The sequence below is a fragment of the Callionymus lyra genome, chromosome 10, assembly GCF_982586985.1.
Source record: "Callionymus lyra chromosome 10, fCalLyr1.hap1.1, whole genome shotgun sequence".
NCBI classification, from domain to species: Eukaryota; Metazoa; Chordata; class Actinopteri; order Syngnathiformes; family Callionymidae; genus Callionymus; species Callionymus lyra.
The window spans coordinates 9,717,299-9,737,731 of NC_141827.1; the positions used below are offsets into that span (position 1 = coordinate 9,717,299).

At 36.9% G+C, this 20,433-nt stretch overlaps 1 protein-coding gene across 1 annotated transcript in view; it reads left to right on the forward strand.

Annotated features, from left to right (window-relative positions):
- Positions 1–20,433, forward strand: part of grm2a (glutamate receptor, metabotropic 2a) — a 48,156-nt gene that overhangs the window by 2,036 nt on the left and 25,687 nt on the right. The window contains exon 2 of the mRNA XM_087800419.1: positions 14,872–15,597. Coding sequence (XP_087656545.1) covers positions 15,070–15,597 — 528 coding nt within the window. The 5' untranslated portion in view covers positions 14,872–15,069. The remainder of the gene's footprint in view (positions 1–14,871; positions 15,598–20,433) is intronic.

The window sequence follows — 20,433 nt, forward strand, 5'->3', positions numbered from 1 at the left end:
TCCTCAGTTAAAAGAGCAGGAACGACAACAGAGACGTTTGAAATGTTTGTGCAGCGCGAGTGTGTCAGTGTGTCGTCCGTGCACACACACACACACACACACACACACACACACACACACACACACACACACACACACGTGTGTATCCATATTCAGCGCTCGCTCATCCACACGGAAGAGAATCACCAAACACACCATCCAAACATAAATGTGTTCATTCTCACTCAGCACACGTGCCATCCCCCACTTGACCCCACTTGTCGTGAAGTATCCTCTCGACCCCGGGCTTTGAGAAGAGACAAGTACTGATCAGCTGTTGTTCGAAACTGGCATCGAAATGGAAGTTTTAAATAAAGGAAACCATTTGAAACACAAACCGCTTTTAACGATTTTCATGAAATCACGCCTGAAATGAATCATGAAAATATGAATTACTTCGAGGTCTGGTTACTGAACCGTTCATAGCAGAACCAGTTCTACTATAGTACTGAGTGGTGACCCCCGTCCTGGAGTCCTTAGACTCAAAGCATCAATGCTTCAGAAATTCATCCTTGTCATTCCATCTCTGTGAAATAGTCGAGACAAGTTTTATTTCTTTTCCTCGGACAATAGTTCAAAAGAACTAACTCCACTCACTTCTGCTTCACACCTTGAGCGAGTCTTACAGGTGCTTCTTTGAAAACCCTTGTTATTTTGTTGATGGTCTGACTCCAGATCTGACTTGAAGGTTCAGAAACTGGTGTTTCTGCGTCTACTGTTGACATGACAGTCGACCGTGAATATAACTATTCCTTCATTTCCCAACTTTGCTTTTTTTGTATTTCTACTTCCACGATGTAAAAGAAAAATACAATCAAATCAATTGTAGCTTATTTGACATTCTGTCATTTTGGTTATACTTGTTGAACCCAATTTTTTTTTCCTTTTTGTTTATATGCGATTTGGTTTTTGTTGCATCCATTTTTATAGTCATAGTTTTTATATTATTTTAAGATTATTTTTAATTCCTCCCTTCTTTCCCCCCACATTTCCTTTTATGGCCCCTTCTGTCATTTGTTGGCCCCTAAAAGGTGAATATATAACCTTTTATGGACAGGACTTCTAGATGCAGCCAAAGCCTTAAGTAGGTCTGATTTGCTGGTCTTGGGCTCTGAAACTGAGGAAAATCTCTAAATTTAGGAAAATTATGTCACAATAATCTGGAGTTTATAATCCATGCGTTTGTGTCTTGTCGTTTATACTATTGTAACAGTTCATTTTGGTGTCCAAACAAGAAGGATCTGTCTCGCCTGCAGTTGTTACAAAAAAACAGCGAGAATTCTGACCTGCTCTAGTAGAAGAACTCACATTTCTCCGATCCTTAAAACTCTTCACTGGCTTCCAGTTTCTTTCAGGATCAAATTAAAAATTCTGGTTCTTACTTTCAGATCTATTCATGGTCAGACCTTCCATCAGTGATCTGATCCAGCCTTACACCCCAGCTCGGGCTCTGAGGTCTGTGGATCAGAATCTACTGATGGTTCCTGAACACGTTTCAGGACCAGAGGATAGAAATCCTTCCAGACTGTTGCTCCTAAGCTTTGGAACGATCTTCCTCTCCCTCTTGCTATGACTTACTTACTTACTTCTTACCGTAGATGAAGCTCCTCCAAATTTGAGTCCATGGTTCTCAGCCCAAATAAGGGTGGGTAAGGATCCACTCCCAAGCGGTGGAGTTCAAGTGGGTCTTGCTCACGAGTGAAGGAAGAATAGAGCGTGAGATGGACAGTGGGATTGTGGCAGCATCAACACTTATGCGGACGATGCACTGATCTTTGCTGGCAAAAGAGAGTTAAGACAGAAGGCAAAGCTCTCGTTTTAATCTGGACCCAACTCTTACTTATGGTCCCGAGCGGTGGTTACTGACCCAAAGCATCATGGGTACGAAGAACCTCATTTAGGTCAAGTTAAGAAGCAGAAAAACTTCCTTTTCCTACTTTTATACAGATTGTGTCGCAGGTGCTTGAAGAAATATAAATATAAAAGTTTTGTGATTCTAAAGGTTGTGCGGTGAAGTCTTCCATCGCCTGAGGCCATAAAATAAAATGTTTTCAGCAATAACATCTCAGCTTTTATTATATTTATTTTTAGTTTTTTCCCCGAGGAACATTTTTGTGTCTCTCAAAAACGTCAGAAACATGAAGTTTTCTCCTCCAAGAACAAGAAACGTCAGACTCTCATCTGTAAATCCGACGTCACTCGTCTCGTCACGGATGGATTCCTGCCGAGGAGGAAGATTCCTGCCGAGGAGGAAGATTCCTGCCGAGGAGGAAGATTCCAGCGACTCGAGCGAAAACAATCATCATCATCGTCGATGAATTAACGATGAGCTCATGAATCTCTGCGATGAGTAACAGTTGAACTTCTGTCGACTCGTGAAGCCGGATTGAAAAATTAAACGGCGTCCGGGATCATCTGCGTCGTTCTAGATTGATGGAGCGACGGATGGATGAGAGGAAAAAGTTTAGTGTCTCCCCTCCTCCGTCTGGGTAAATATTTGTCTATTGATTTTGAGGAGGAAGACACTTTGTTTTCCCCTTAGCTGTGAATAATGCAGGAATACAGAGCAGCACATCCGTCATGATCTCAGACCACGAGGAGGTTGAATGTTTGATGAGGACCTGTAACGAGGAGCGAGGGGGACGACACGAGTGAGGGAATCCCCGTCTGCAGGTGCAGAAGTGGCGACGGAGAGAAGGAAGCGGGTCGTGAGGATGAGAGAGAAGCAGGAAGACGAGACTAATGAGGTTTTTTTCTGAACGCGACTCAGTGTGACGGGTTTTTATCAATTACGTCGAACTAATGTTCTGCAGCAAAAACAAACTTTCTATCAAAGATTTGTTCATTTTATTTATCACTGAGGCTTGAAGCAGCTTTATAACGTTTTTAGTTTTTTATTAGAGTTGAAAATTGTTTTATTTAAGTTGAAAATAGTTTGATTATAGTTAAAAATTGTTGGATTATAGTTGAAAATTGTTGGATTAAAGTTGAAAATTGTTGGATTATAGTTGAAAATTGTTTGATTATAGTTGAAAATTGTTGGATTATAGTTGAAAATTGTTTGATTATAGTTGAAAAGTTGAAAACTGTTTGATTATAGTTGAAAATTGTTAGATTACAGTTGAAAGGTGTTTGATTATAGTTGAAAATTGTTTGATTATAGTTGAAAATTGTCTGATTATAGATGAAAATTGTCTGATTATAGTTGAAAATTGTCTGATAATAGATGAAAATTGTCTGATTATAGTTGAAAATTGTCTGATTATCGTTGAAAATTGTTTGATTATAGTTGAAAATTGTTTGATTATAGTTGAAAATTGTCTTATTATAGTTGAAAATTGTCTGATTATAGTTGAAAATTGTTTGATTATAGTTGAAAATTGTCTGATTATAGTTGAAAATTGTTTGATTATAGTTGAAAATTGTCTGATTATAGTTGAAAATTGTTAGATTATAGTTGAAAATTGTTTGATTACAGTTGAAAATTGTTTGATTATAGTTGAAAATTGTTTGATTATAGTTGAAAATTGTTTGATTATAGTTGAAAATTGTTTGATTATAGTTGGAAATTGTTTGATTATAGTTGAAAATTGTTTGATTATAGTTGAAAATTGTCTGATTATAGATGAAAATTGTCTGATTATAGTTGAAAATTGTCTCATTATAGTTGAAAATTGTCTGATAATAGATGAAAATTGTTTGATTATAGTTGAAAATTGTTTGATTACAGTTGAAAATTGTTTGATTATAGTTGAAAATTGTTTGATTATAGTTGAAAATTGTTTGATTATAGTTGAAAATTGTTTGATTATAGTTGAAAATTGTCTTATTATAGTTGAAAATTGTCTGATTATAGTTGAAAATTGTTTGATTATAGTTGAAAATTGTCTGATTATAGTTGAAAATTGTTTGATTATAGTTGAAAATTGTCTGATTATAGTTGAAAATTGTTAGATTATAGTTGAAAATTGTTTGATTACAGTTGAAAATTGTTTGATTATAGTTGAAAATTGTTTGATTATAGTTGAAAATTGTTTGATTATAGTTGAAAATTGTTTGATTATAGTTGAAAAGTGTTTGATTATAGTTAAAAATTGTTTGATTATAGTTGAAAATTGTTTGATTATAGTTGAAAAGTGTTTGATTTCAGATTAAATTGTTTCATCATAGTTGAAAATTGTTTGATTGTAGTTGAAAATTGTTTGATTATAGTTGAAAATTGTTTCATTATAGTTAAAAATTGTTTGATTATAGTTGAAAATTGTTTGATTAAAATTGAAAATTAATTGATCACAGTTGAAAAGTGTTTGATTTCAGATTCAATTGTTTGATTATAGTTGAAAAATCAAAAATATTAAAAAAAAACAATTTTGGTATGATTTGTTATTGTGAAATAAATTGTATTGTACAAAAAAACAATCCAATTGTACTTAAACTAATACCTGACGTAAAAGATATTTGAAACTTATTTTGATTATATTGATTTTATAATAACTAAGTTAACTCGGCTGAGGTCGAGCAGGTTCATCTCCAGTTCTATGAAACTCTTCACAGCTCAGCATCAGTTCAATTGGATTTTCAGCTGCTGCTGAATCTCAGATGAGATTTTTGGGACTGAAGCGTTTGAATCGCGCCATTAATATCATTTTAATTTGCAGCTGCTCTCTCCTCCTGAATCACTAGTTGCTGCCATGACCTTCTCAGAGAAGGTCGGCCTGATTCATTATGCCGCCGGCAGCCCCTTTTTTTTCTCTTCTCTCCTAGTTGGGCTGAGATGACTCTGGTGATGGTGCCTGACCCGGTCCATCATCCGGGCGACACCATCTCAGTCTCCAGTAAGTGATTTTTAAGCAGCATCCGTGTTAAATTGACTTCTATGGCAGCAAATGAGCTGCGAGTCGTTTGTGTGGAAAAAAAACAGTGTCTCATCAATCTGCTGTAAGTAGACGTGTGCAGGCGGTGCGAGGCCTTCGCTCCACAAGTGAAGAATTAAAAACACCAGGAGCCTCATGTATAAGAAGTTCGTAGATCTTCTACTAAATATGTGCGGAAACTGAAATCCAGAAGATGGAGCAGAACAAAAATATTCAGACGTATGAATCTGTGCGCGACGCAAATTTACGCACTTTTCTTACTTTTTCGTATCCCAATCAACATAGAATCAATCGCAGACTTGTTTGTCCCTTTCCACGCCCTCATTTACATATTTAAATCATATTTAAATGAGCCAGAGTCCATGATTCTTCTCCCCGTGATCAGAACAAACAAATGAAAACATGAATGTAAACTGGATTTACTGTTTATATTCGTTCATTTAAACATTTCTGACATGGATCACATTATTTTAATAGTGCAGACGAGCTCCGGTGTGAATGTTTATATTTTATATATACAGTTATTATCGTGAATACTTTATTCACAGACAATCAGGGGCTTATTTGAAACATTTTTAATTGAGTTTAACAAGAATAAAAGTGTAGATCAGTGACTTAAAGTGTATTGATGATGAAGATGATGAAGATGATCTGATCTTCAAAACACACACGAGTTCTTATTTCATTTATAAAATAAAAATGTTTTGTGTAAAAATGAACAAATCATGTGACAGTGTATTTATATGGGTGTGTTTTTCAAAGAGATCGATCACGTGATCACGGCTTCAGCTGCTTTCATTCTGAAGCTTCACTTTGATCAGACGTTGTTTCACAAAAATCTTTGTGACTTTTGTTGACTTGAAGCATCAGAATTATTTTCTTTGTTATATAATAAAAACAAGCTCATAATTCCTTAATAAATACAGATCATCAATTTGGATGAGAACGAGAACATATTAATAAGTTTGTGAATAATTTAACACCCGCTTGTGTAACTACAACTAGTGTGTGTTAATTTCTGATCAATATTGATCGTTAATGTAAGTAAGTAAGTAATATTTATTTATATAGCGCTTTTCCAGACCAGGGTCACAAAGCGCTTTAACAATCAAAACAATACTCAAAACAGTACATACTTCAAAGATCAAGATAATACTGAGAACAACACAGGAGTTCGAGAAATTCAAGGAAAAGCCTGAACAAATAAAAACGTCTTAAGATGTTTCTTAAAGGAGTCAGTAGATCCATCAAGCGCAAAGAGAGAGGAAGATTGTTCCAAAGCTTAGGAGCAACAGCCTGGAAAGATTTCGCTCCTCTGGTCCTGAGCCGTGTTCAGGAACCATAAGTAGATTCTGATCCACAGACCTCAGAGCCCGAGCTGGGGTGTAAGTCTGGATCAGATCACTGATGGAAGGTCTGACCATGAATAGATCTGAAAGTAAGAACCAGAATTTTAAAGTTGATCCTGAAAGAAACTGGAAGCCAGTGAAGAGTTTTAAGGATCGGAGAAATGTGAGTTCTCCTACTTGAGCGGCTCAGAATTCTCGCTGCAGAGTTAATGTAACTGATGAACATCTCAAAGTGACTAGTGAGGCTGACATGCATCTGAGCAGCTGATCCAACTTTGTACTTCAGTGTTGATACATATGGACTCTGATGTAAAAGGAGGCTAAGCACGTTTTTTTTGTGCGTAAAACCTCTCAGTACATGAGGTCCCAGTTCATTAAGAATCGACACTAACTGACAATTACAGTTAAAAAAAACACAAAAAACTATAAAAGACAAACAAAAAAAAGCTGAAGGTAAATGTCACAGAATCACACACCTACACACACAAACACTAACATACATTCATGCAGAAACACAGAAAAACACGAAGAGACACACACGTACAAACATGAACGAATAAACACACACAAAAGCACACAGACACATACACAAATACTCACACAAAAGACACATAAAGAAAGACACACGCAAACACAAAGACACACACAACACATAAATGACATCTATTTATTTGTCATATCCATCCATCCATCCATCCATCCATCCATCCATCCATCCATCCATCCATCCATCCATCCATCCATCCATCCATCCATCCATCCATCCATCCATCCATCCATCCATCCATCCATCCATCCATCCATCCATCCATCCATCCATCCATCCATCCATCCATCCATCCATCCATCCATCCATCCATCCATTCATCCATCCATCATCCATTAATCCATTCATTCATCCATCCATTCATTCATTCATTCACTAATCTATCCATCCATTCATCCATCCATCCATCCATCCATTAATCCATTCATCATCCATCCATCCATCCATCCATCCATCCATCCATCCATCCATCCATCCATCCATCCATCCATCCATCCATCCATCCATCCATCCATCCATCCATCCATCCATCCATCCATCCATCCATCCATCCATCCATCCAACCATCCATCATCCATCCATCCATTCATTCATCCACAAATCTATCCATCCATTCATCCATCCATCCATCCATCCATCCATCCATTAATCCATCCATCCATCCATCCATCCATCCATCCATCCATCCATCCATCCATCCATCCATCCATCCATCCATCCATCCATCCATCCATCCATCCATCCATCCATCCATCCATCCATCCATCCATCCATCCATCCATCCATCCATCATCCATCCATCCATTCATTCATCCACAAATCTATCCATCCATTCATCCATCCATTAATCCATTAATCCATTAATCCATTCATGCATCTATCCATCCATTCATCCATCCATCCAACCATCCATCATCCATCCATCCATTCATTCATCCACAAATCTATCCATCCATTCATCCATCCATCATCCATTAATCCATTAATCCATTCATGCATCTATCCATCCATTCATCCATCCATCCATCCATCCATCCATCCATCCATCCATCCATCCATCCATCCATCCATCCATCCATCCATCCATCCATCCATCCATCCATCCATCCATCCATCCATCCATCAATAAAACGCACACATTTAAATCTTGTATTGTCCATTTAAACATACTTGGAGGTAATTCTTTCATATATACAGTAGACACAGCATATACTGTATGTATTTTCTTGGGAGAGAGAATCCCCATGAATTCCGCTGGTCTCGGGCTCAGCATTGACTGTCATACCGTCCCTCTCGCTCCGATCCATCACCTGCAGCAAGTCTTTCCCGCTCGGGATCTTCATCCTGTCGAGCCTGAATCCAAACGACCTCCGCTCACCTGCAGGCGTGAATCACCATATTAATGCCACTCTGCTCTCCCGGGGGCAGAACCTCAGTCATCAGAAAATCCAGCCTGGGATGCATCTTTTTTTTCTTTTTTCTCCCTCTCACAGAAGCCAGTTATCCTCCTTCTATCCTTCCCTGCCTTCCACCTCCTCCTCCTTTCTTCTGTCCGCACGCATCTGCCGCCGGTTGGTAAGACGCAGAGTTAAAAAAGACCATCTGGCGCCGAGAGACTTCGGAATAAGAGTGAAATGAAAGGCCGACTCAGGCTTTTACTCCTGGTGGTTAAATATTGGAATCTAAAGGAGTCACACGAGAAGATATTTGACATTTAAATGTGACTGTTTTGTTGAATTAAACTGATTAAAGTGAGGCATTTATTCCAAATAAACAGTTGTGATTATTTGACATTTTCATGGACTATAATTAAAGATTTCAACTTGTCAGTAATACGATCTAATCTTAGATGAGCTTTTAGTTCTTTCTTCAATTTACTTGTTTCTCTTTTATCCTTAATGTGTTTGTCTTTATGTTCAGTCGCTTCTTTTACCGACCTCGGATTTTATGTTTTCATTTACATTTAAATACTCTTTTTATTCAGGTTCATTTTTCCTCGTCTTCCGTGTCTCTCTTCATCAGACTCCAGTTAGTTTTCTTGCTCTCGCTCAGGTGATGTCAGCACTTTTACAAACAACATTTGTGTTTTCTGTTCACGACCTTTTCATGTTTTTTATTGGATTTATTTGGAGGAGATGCGGTGACTTCACTCTGGAGTTGATCTAGGATACAAACGATATGTACATGCAGTGCTTCGAGCTCTTTGATTATAGTTGAAAATTGTTTGATTATAGTTGAAAATCGTTTGATTATAGTTGAAAATTGTTTGATTATAGTTGAAAATCGTTTGATTATAGTTGAAAATGGTTTGATTTTAGTTGAAAATTGTTTGATTATAGTTGAAAATTGTTTGATTATAGTTGAAAATTGTTTGATTATAGTTGAAAATTGTTTGATTACAGTTGAAAATGGTTTGATTTTAGTTGAAAATTGTTTGATTATAGTTGAAAATTGTTTGATTATAGTTGAAAATTGTTTGATTATAGTTGAAAATCGTTTGATTATAGTTGAAAATGGTTTGATTTTAGTTGAAAATTGTTTGATTATAGTTGAAAATAGTTTGATTATAGTTGAAAATTGTTTGATTATAGTTGAAAATCGTTTGTTTATAGTTGAAAATGGTTTGATTATAGTTGAAAATTGTTTGATTATAGTTGAAAATTGTTTGATTATAGTTGAAAATTGTTTGATTATAGTTGAAAATTGTTTGATTACAGTTGAAAATGGTTTGATTTTAGTTGAAAATTGTTTGATTATAGTTGAAAATTGTTTGATTATAGTTGAAAATTGTTTGATTATAGTTGAAAATCGTTTGATTATAGTTGAAAATGGTTTGATTTTAGTTGAAAATTGTTTGATTATAGTTGAAAATTGTTTGATTATAGTTGAAAATTGTTTGATTACATTTGAAAATTGTTTGATTTCAGTTGAAAATCGTTTGATTACATTTGAAAATTGTTTGATTTTAGTTGAAAATTGTTTGATTATAGTTGAAAATTGTTTGATTAAAGTTGAAAATTGTTTGATTACATTTGAAAATTGTTTGAATATAGTTGAAAATGGTTTGATTATAGTTGAAAATCGTTTGATTATAGTTGAAAATTGTTTGATTAAAGTTGAAAATTGTTTGATTACATTTGAAAATTGTTTGATTTCAGTTGAAAATCGTTTGATTACATTTGAAAATTGTTTGATTTTAGTTGAAAATTGTTTGATTATAGTTGAAAATTGTTTGATTAAAGTTGAAAATTGTTTGTTTACATTTGAAAATTGTTTGATTATAGTTGAAAATGGTTTGATTATAGTTGAAAATTGTTTGATTATAGTTGAAAATTGTTTGATTACATTTGAAAATTGTTTGAATATAGTTGAAAATGGTTTGATTATAGTTGAAAATTGTTTGATTAAAGTTGAAAATTGTTTGATTACATTTGAAAATTGTTTGATTTCAGTTGAAAATCGTTTGATTACATTTGAAAATTGTTTGATTTTAGTTGAAAATTGTTTGATTATAGTTGAAAATTGTTTGATTAAAGTTGAAAATTGTTTGTTTACATTTGAAAATTGTTTGATTATAGTTGAAAATGGTTTGATTATAGTTGAAAATCGTTTGATTATAGTTGAAAATGGTTTGATTATAGTTGAAAATTGTTTGATTATAGTTGAAAATTGTTTGATTATAGTTGAAAATCGTTTGATTATAGTTGAAAATTGTTTGATTATAGTTGAAAATTGTTTGATTATAGTTGAAAATTGTTTGATTATAGTTGAAAATTGTTTGATTATAGTTGAAAATTGTTTGATTATAGTTGAAAATCGTTTGATTATAGTTGAAAATTGTTTGATTATAGTTGAAAATCGTTTGATTACAGTTGAAAATTGTTTGATTATAGTTGAAAATTGTTTGATTACAGTTGAAAATTGTTTGATTATAGTTTAAAATTGTTTGATTATAGTTGAAAATTGTTTGATTATAGTTGAAAATCGTTTGATTACAGTTGAAAATTGTTTGATTATAGTTGAAAATCGTTTGATTATAGTTGAAAATTGTTTGATTATAGTTGAAAATTGTTTGATTACAGTTGAAAATTGTTTGATTAAAGTTGAAAATCGTTTGATTATAGTTAAAAATTGTTTGATTATAGTTAAAAATTGTTTTTATTTCAGTTGAGAATTGTTTTATTACAGTTGAAACTAATGTAACTACAAATAACTCTGTTTTGGTAGATTTAAACATATCTTCAGAAGTTTTTACGTTATAGAATCTTTTTAAAAGTTGCCATATGTGACAATAAACTGCCATAACCTCTATGAAGTACGGTGGCGGGGAAGAGCAAAAAGAAAATGTAACTTGCTATTTCAATAGTTTGTAAGTTAGTTTCAATAGTTTGTAAGTTAGTTTCAATAGTTTGTAAATTAGTTATAAGTCCTTACACATGTACTATAATGTCTTGTGAATGTACTTTTTATGCAAGTGATAAAGGTCTCATGTTATTCATAAAAATACATAAAAAGTGCTATCAAAAGAAATATAAAGTTGCAGAAGTGTCAAAAAGATACAAGAGGTGCGAGTCTATCTTAACGTCAATAATCAACATTATTAAAATGCTAATAACTAATAAAAAAACTAATGTGAAAACCCTCCTGAATCACTCATGTTTCAAATGTTGAAGATACAGTAAGTCCCTCATCATCACCATGTTTTGAACTTATTACTTTATAAAGTTCTCCCCCGTCTGAAATCTGGGCGAACGAGAGGTTACGAGAGCAGAGTCCATTATGACTAAATAAAGGCTTCACTTCTTTGTTTATGCAATGAGTCCCTCCGAGGTGGAGACTTTCAGGGATCGATGACAAACCTCGATGTTTGACCAATCACAGCACAGTGGGTGTGTTTACGGTAAACAAGATTTCATCTCCAGAAAGTGTTTTCAGTGGGCGGGGCTGAAGATCATTTTCTAATGTAAATATTTCAATGAAAAGAGAGTTTTGTACAAACACACACATTCTGAGGATTCAATAGAGTCCAACTTCTATTTCGGAAATACTTAAATCAAAACATTATTTGAACTTTAAGTCATTTCCTGTTGTTGAGCCTTAAAAAAACCTGATCTTAAGATTAGTTCACAATCACGTATGTGTCGTGCCGGGTGTGTAGACGGAGCCTTCTGGGTGTTTGTCCATGTGATGTCCAGATTATCCTTTTTGTCAGCGTTATCCCTGCAGAAGCCTCGCGCTTAAACGCTCCGCCGGCGTCATTTGAAGATCTTTTCCTGCAGAGATATCGCTGAAGATAAACACGACTCTCCAGCGGGGACTCGCGATGGGCTCAAGATTTCTTCAGGCTATCTTTTTTTTTTTTTCTTCCCTTCACTTGTTGACTCCAAGAAACAAGTGATCCACATCCTCGCACATCCTTCATGTCCCCGTCAGTCAGATCCACGAGCTGTGGTTTTTTTTTCAGTCTGCATTTTTTAAACATGAGGAGTTGACAGTGCTACAGTTCCCAGCTTCCCCACCGGACCCGACTGCATGCATGGCCAGACAGACCCACTTGTCCCGGTCGGTATTGCACTTCACCCTTCTCCTGCTACTGGCAGGTTTCCATGGCAACAACAGGAAGAGAGAGAGAGATGGTGAAAACCCCCCCAAAAGAACCTGGTCTGCAGTCTGACTCCATCTGACAGATCGTCCTCCTTTTTTAATTGGCGTCTCAAAGAAGGAAAAAGCTGGAAAACTCTTGTTTGTTTTCCCCTTAATTCTCACTTCAACTCTGGTAATTACTGTTTGTCAGCGTCACCGTTGATACGTTGAAGCTGAAAACACGAGACAAACCACTCCGCTCAATAATTCACTCCAATAAGCGTCACCCACGCTCAACCTCCCGCTTAATCAAGCCTCAGGGATTCACACCGAGACGCAACAATATCCTCGCGCCTCCGCCGCTGCCATGATGAGAGAATCACGTCGGCTTTTATTCCACGAGTGGAAATGTCATAATGAATCCACTTGTTTGCCTTTGATGTCAGATTTGGAGCATGGAAGTATAAATATCAACATCACATGGGCTTTTTTTTTTTAGCCAAAATGAAATTGGAGAATTGTCTTAAACTGAGAAACTATAGTGGCGAACTAAAGTCATTTCCACGACACACTCCAAGTCTGGTTTATTTAATAATGTGCTGAAGGTGATAGTACTGCTGTTTAAGTCCTTAAATAAAAGAATAAAGGTTTATCAATCAATCAAAATCAATTAAAAAAAATCACATATTTTAGCCTTGCATTGGTGTGTCACGTAGGTGTCCCTTTAATGTTGCTCTGGTCCCTTAAAATATTTTATATATACTAAAATATATTTTAAAGTATATACTTTATTGAATATTGTTTTGATTGTTTAAGCGCTTTGTGACCCTGGTCTGGAAAAGCGCTATACAAATAAAAATTACTTACTTACTTACTTAAAACCAACATGTTCTATAATACTTGTTTGATGACTCATGAGATAAATGTGTATTTTGATCAACCCTGTATTTGTTCGCTGCTATTTTTATTGTCTTGTGAAATATTGTTTTTTTTTTCTGTTCACCCTTGACTTTGGTGTTATATTCTATTAATATAAGTACATTTACAACTTCATTGACTCTACACCGTCGTAGAAAAAAGTCATGTTTGTGAATGGTAAACGATTTTTACTTATATAGTACTTACTATGTGATTCAGCACCCAAAGCGCTAGTTCTCACTCACACTGATGGGAGTAGGCTGCAATGCAGCGCACCAACCATTCTACTGTCGGAGCGACGACGTCCTAATTGGGACTGCAAACAGAAGTTTTGTCAAAGATCATACCAGATATTTTAGAGAGAAGAGAAGTTCTTATTAGTTCTGCCCCATATTTACACTTTTCTATTTCGTTGAACGTTTTTCTTCAAACTTAGATTTACTGTTATTGGTTTAATTACCGGTTCATTACTGAATGTAATGAGCAAATAACGTAGATTTAAAAGTGTTCCAACACGTACGAAACAAAGCGGTGCAAACATTTATAGTTAGCTAAAGCCATCCATCCTAAATAATACACTGTAACATCTTAGGTGTGTAATATGAATCTAACGCTCTACAACTTGAATAAAAAGTTGGTAGAGTCTTGTCTTGGTTTGTCTTGACGCCAAGTCTACTACCACTATTGAAATAAAGTTTTATCATATAAACCAGCTTTTGGACAAATCTTGTTTTTTTAATTTGTCTTTAATTGAACTTCAAATGAGACTGTTTGTCTTGCACAAGGCTGGATTGTTTTAGCTAACTTTAAATGTTTTAACCGCAATTTTTCGCAAAGACAAGTATAAATATTTTCTTGTCTAAACAAGAAGGATCTGTCTCGCCTGCAGTTAATACAAAACTTTGCAGCGATAATTCTGAGCCGCTCTAGTAGAAGAACTCACATTTCTCCGATCCTTAAAACTCTTCACTGGCTGCCAGTTTCTTTCAGGATCAACTTTAAAATTCTGGTTCTTACTTTCAGATCTATTCATGGTCAGACCTTCCATCAGTGATCTGATCCAGCCTTACACCCCAGCTCGGGCTCTGAGGTCTGTGGATCAGAATCTACTGATGGTTCCTGAACACGGTTCAGGACCAGAGGAGAGAAATCCTTCCAGACTGTTGCTCCTAAGCCTTGGAACGATCTTCCTCAAGAAACATCTTAAGACATTCTTTTTTTTGCAGGCTTTTCCCTGACTTTATGGGACTCCTGTTTGTCATTATGTTTTCTTGACATTTTAGAGTTAGAATTTTTGAATTTGTATTTATTTTTAACCGTGTTTTGCTTTTGTTTGTTCAAGCGCTTTGTGACCCTGGTCTAGAAAGCCTTTTTAAAAATAACAATAACTGACAAACTCATATGTGTAGCTCAAAAACACGTGAAAACTGCAGGAGAGTTTCAACTCAACATGACTCTAACCCTAGAGTATTGTTTGTGAAGGTGACCACGCAGATGTTCTGAAACAAAGGAGTGATATTGTCCATCTCAAAAACTGGATTCCTCTCTGTTTGATCTGCAGGCTGTGATCTACAAAAGCTGCGAGGAAGAGGCCGACGGGGAGGATGTCACTGGAGCTTTTAACGGCCTTGGTCGGAATGAAAGCGCCGCAGCTCTGAGGTCTGGAGCCGTCGCATCTCCACTGCCCTTCGCCTCGGGGTCGCCGTCCACAAAAGCCGACCAGAAACAAAGCCGGGGCTCTGAACTTCCACGCGGGGATATGTCACCGGGGAGACCCCCGGTGTTGGGGCTTCGCCCTCTGCCCCGACCTCAACCGCTGACCCACCTGAGTTTCCTGCTGGTCTGCGTGTCCCTCCTCGCCCGGACCCCCCAGGGTCTACCGGTGGTGGGTTACAACACGGACACGAAGAGGGAGATCACGCTGGAGGGCGACCTGATGATCGGCGGGTTGTTCCCCGTGCACCAGAAGGGGGAAGGGTCCGAGGACTGCGGGAAGATCAACGCCCAGAGGGGGATCCAGAGACTGGAGGCCATGTTGATGGCCCTGGATGAGATCAACAAGGACGAGCACATCTTACCTGGGATCACGCTGGGAGCTCACATCCAGGACACCTGCTCCAAGGACACGTACGCCCTGGAGCAGTCGCTGGAGTTCGTGAGGGCGTCGCTCACCAAAGTGGACGACAGCGAATACACGTGTCCGGACGGATCCTACGCCATCCACGACGAGGTCCCGCTGGCCATTTCTGGGGTCATAGGAGGCTCCTACAGTGACGTCTCCATTCAGGTGAGTAGCTACTTTGATTTTTCAACCTGAAATGATGAATCCAACACAGTTGGAAACGTTGGTCTCTTTACCAAATAACCTATACAAACATTGTGGGCGGGGCTTAGGTAAAAGCTCTGAGACAGGCTGATTTGATTGGTCCTGCTGAAATCCTTTGACGATCGGATGACAAAACAGTTGATGTCTGGTAATAATATCCAAAATTGAAAACAAATACTTTGATTTTTGGATTTTTGGAATTAGAATATTAAACTCTATGTGTAAAAAAAATACTTTTGAAAATATTCAATTCTTTGTAATTTATGTTAATTATTTTCAAATGCAAATTGTTAAATTCAATTATTCAATAAAGACGAGTTAAACTTTTCAATATAAAAATGATTGATTACTGTTCAAAAATTATTCAATACCAAAAATACAACATTTCAATGAAAAAAATACAAAGTTTTAATATCAAAAAAACGTTCAATATTCTGAAGGCCCTGATAAAAGTTTCTGGTTCTGATGTACTTCCATGCAAAACTAAAAGCGGTATACAAATAAAAATTACTTACTTACTTATATTTAAGCTTTGAGTTTGAATCTTTCAGATAAACTTTGAGTCACATTTTAAGATAACTTCCCTTTTCACCATCTTAAAGGAGGTCACGACCTGAACAGTCACCACATATCAACCAAAGAGAGGCTGGATTGTAGGGCGACGTATACACAGCAGAAAAAAATGACCAACAAGCAAAAGCACAAATTAATATAACTCTGAAGGCTCTTAAGGAGCCAGACATGGTCCAAATATCCTTTTGCTTTTTAATACTTTCTCAATAGATAAACAAATGTAAGTAAGTCACAGAGCACTTTAACATTAAAAAACAATAGACAGTTAAAATATATATTTTAAAGGTCAAGACAAGGTCAAGAGAGGATGATCGTTCCAAAGCTTAAGAGCTTGGAGCAACCTGGAAGCATTTCTCTCCTCTGGTCCTGAAGCGTGTTCAGGAACCATCAGTAGATTCTGATCCACAGACCTCAGAGCCCGAGCTGGGGTGTAAGTCTGGATCAGATCACTGATGGAAGGTCTGACCATGAATAGATCTGAAAGTAAGAACCAGAATTTTAAAGTTGATCCTGAAAGAAACTGGAAGCCAGTGAAGAGTTTAAGGATCGGAGAAATGTAAGTTCTTCTACTAGAGCAGGTCAGAATTCTTGCTGCAGAGTTTTGTATCAACTGCAGGCGAGACAGATCCTTCTTGTTTGGACACCAAAAAAACCTGTTACAATAGTCTAAACGAGGAGACACAAGCTCATGGATTATAAGATCCAGAATGAGTTGTGACACCAAGTCAGTTGAAGGTAACAGAACCTCTCCATTTAGACATTTTGACTCTCCTGTAACTTTAAACCACTTACAGATTGACCAACTTTTTTAGATGCTACCCGTCATCTCGTCGTCTGGCGTGAGTGCTCGGTGTGAGTGATGCAACTTAAGGAAGTTCTTTAGCACTACTATCACATTGGGCTTTACTCAAATACTCAAAGGGTAACTAATGGCGTCACCACTGGGGACTATCCTAGCCTGGGAATGTACTGCTCGAATAAATCCAAGGCAATAATAGTGGGTAGAAAATAACCAGAAGGGAAGTAAGTAAGTAAGACAGCTTCAAGTGAACACTCGTCACAAGTGTATCAGTTGTCCGTCGCCAAGACTCACAGCCTGAAGAAGATAAAAAACAGGTGCTGAGAGAGTGAAAGAGAGAGAAAAGAGTGCTAGACTGAGATCGACATTTAAACGTCCATTTAGCCTTAAGTACCAGGTGTAATTACCCCTCGCGCGATCTTAACACGCAGATTCGATGGGTATCGATTCCATGCGGAGGATCTGTTTACCTGTATGTCTGTATACTCGGCTGATCTAATTAAGACCCGCCGCTCTTCGCCGGTGATTTACTCGGCAACACCCGATCCTTCAGAGTACGAGCAGCTACAGATGTTGTGTTGAGGACGAGCCGACGCAACAAGAGTTGTGACAGCCTCATTACGCTTCCACTGCTGTTTCCTTCCCCTGTTTTGCTATTTGGGTCCCGCGACTTTTGATGAAGCGTTTCTGCCGCATCTATGTGGCTTTTTTTTTTGTTAAACTGATGGTGAAACATGTCCCAGATAAGCGGCCATGAATATGTACGCGTGAGGGACCTCATGAAGTGAACCAGAAGTCAGAGATAAATCTTGTGTTCCAGTTGTCCACCTGCAAATACTAATTGGCTTGAGTTTGTTGAGAACAGTAACACGTTCCCCGCTTTCTCCTTGAAAAGTTTGTTGTGTGCAAAAATAAGTCTTCGTACTTACACTAGATTTATGTCCCTAACTTTAACACTAGCAACACATTTATTTTTAGCACTATACACGTTTATTTTGTGACTCGTGACGCTCTTCATCCATTGCTTTGCTTGAGGAAGTGTTTCTGATTGTTATTTTTTCTTTGTTTGTTACTTTATAACTTTATTGTAATTTCAAACAAATATATAACATAACATAGAAAACACCAAGTATTGTAACAAAAGCACTATAAAAAAAAAAACGAGGATCTAAGGATCCAGAAGTGGAAACAGTCTCAAAACCACAATAAGTCCGAAGTTAATCTCTTAAAGAAAAAAGAAATCCATAAAAGGATGGTTTGATGGTTGGATCAAAACAACTTGGTTGGATGGTTAGAATAAAGCAACTAGGTTAAATGTTTGGATCAAAATAACTAGGTTGGATGGCTCGATAAAAACAACTTGGTTGGATGGTTAGAATAAAGCAACTAGGTTAAATGTTTGGATAAATACAACTTGGTTGGATGGTTAGAATAAAGCAACTAGGTTAAATGTTTGGATCAAAATAACTAGGTTGGATGGTTCGATAAAAACAACCTGGTTGGATGGTTAAATCAAAACAACTTGGTTGGATGGTTAGAATAAAGCAACTAGGTTAAATGTTTGGATCAAAATAACTAGGTTAGATGGTTCGATAAAAACAACCTGGTTGGGTGGTTGGATCAAAGTAACTAGGTTGTATGTTTGGATCAAAACAACTAGGTTGGATGGTTCGATAAAAACAACCTGGTTGGATGGTTGGATCAAAGTAACTAGGTTGTATGTTTGGATCAAAACAACTAGGTTGGATGGTTCGATAAAAACAACCTGGTTGGATGGTTGGATCAAAGTAACTAGGTTGTATGTTTGGATCAAAACAACTAGGTTGGATGGTTCGATAAAAACAACCTGGTTGGATGGTTGGATCAAAGTAACTAGGTTGTATGTTTGGATCAAAACAACTAGGTTGGATGGTTCGATATAAACAACCTGGTTGGATGGTTGGATTAAAGTAACTAGGTTGTATGTTTGGATCAAAACAACTAGGTTGGATGGTTCGATAAAAACAACCTGGTTGGATGGTCAAATCAAAACAACTTGGTTGGATGGTTAGAATAAAGCAACTAGGTTAAATGTTTGGATCAAAATAACTAGGTTGGATGGTTCGATAAAAACAACCTGGTTGGATGGTTGGATCAAAGTAACTAGGATGTATGTTTGGATCAAAACAACTAGGTTGGCTGGTTCGATAAAAACAACCTGGTTGGATGGTTAAATCAAAACAACTTGGTTGGATGGTTAGAATAAAGCAACTAGGTTAAATGTTTGGATCAAAATAACTAGGTTGGATGGTTCGATAAAAACAACCTGGTTGAATGGTTAAATCAAAACAACCTGGTTGGATGGTTGGATCAAAGTAACTAGGCTGTATGTTTGGATCAAAACAACTTTGGTTGGATGGTTAGATCAACAAGCTTAATAACAAACATATTTATTAAAACAATAATAAGAATTTGCTGAGAGACTTCAAAAATAGGTCGTGGGAAAATTTTCTTTAAAAGTACAAATGTATGTTTACAATGAAAAATGCATCCTAATCGCAAGCAATTCAACTTATATTTCTGATAATATAGTATATCAAAGCAACTTGGTTGGATGATGAGATCAAAGCAACCTAGAACCACCATCATCTTTTATTTAGTTTCAGTTTCAGTTTCAGTTTATTTAAAAGGACAATGTGCAGTTACATTAAAAAGATGCTGCACCAGATTTAACACAATAATACTTTCCATCTGTAGTCTTCAACAAAGATGCAGACAGTTTACATAATACATCACATACATATAAAGCTAAAACACAATAAAAACGCAGTACAATCTAATATGTCCAAATACCCGTCTGGTACTATTAGTGCGAGCAGGACTGGTGGACTAAAAAGCGATGAAAATCTGCTTTGTTCCTTACATTGTCTTGAAGCCTTTGTATTAAAAGGCTGATTAAGAGAATGGAGACTTTCTTTGGGAACATTGCAGTCGCCCCCGGACACATTTTACTTTTCTATACATTGTTTCTGTTGTTTTGGGGGCTCAAAGTCAGCACCAGCAGGGAAACTAGGTTTTAAAGTCTTTATGTATCTTGAACAGTCAGCAAACACTGGAGCTCCACATAAGACAAATGCTGTGCTGACAGAACAACATCCAGCGAGGCAGTGATCCATTATCCAGGTGGGCCGCTGGGGACCGGGATGTTGGGGCCCGGTTCGGTCAGATCAACGGTGAACGGGACACTTTGGAAAAGGGAACTTGATAAACGAGCTGTAATTTTAGAAGAATCCGTGGAGAATGGCCTTGTCTGCTGGTAATTTATGGACGTTCTATTACCAGCTCCGGGTCTGAGGTCTGGCCCGGCTTCTCAGTGAATCTTCCTCATCCTCAGGATTGCACCACAGGACACTTTTCTCTCTCTCACACCGTGAATAACTCCTCAT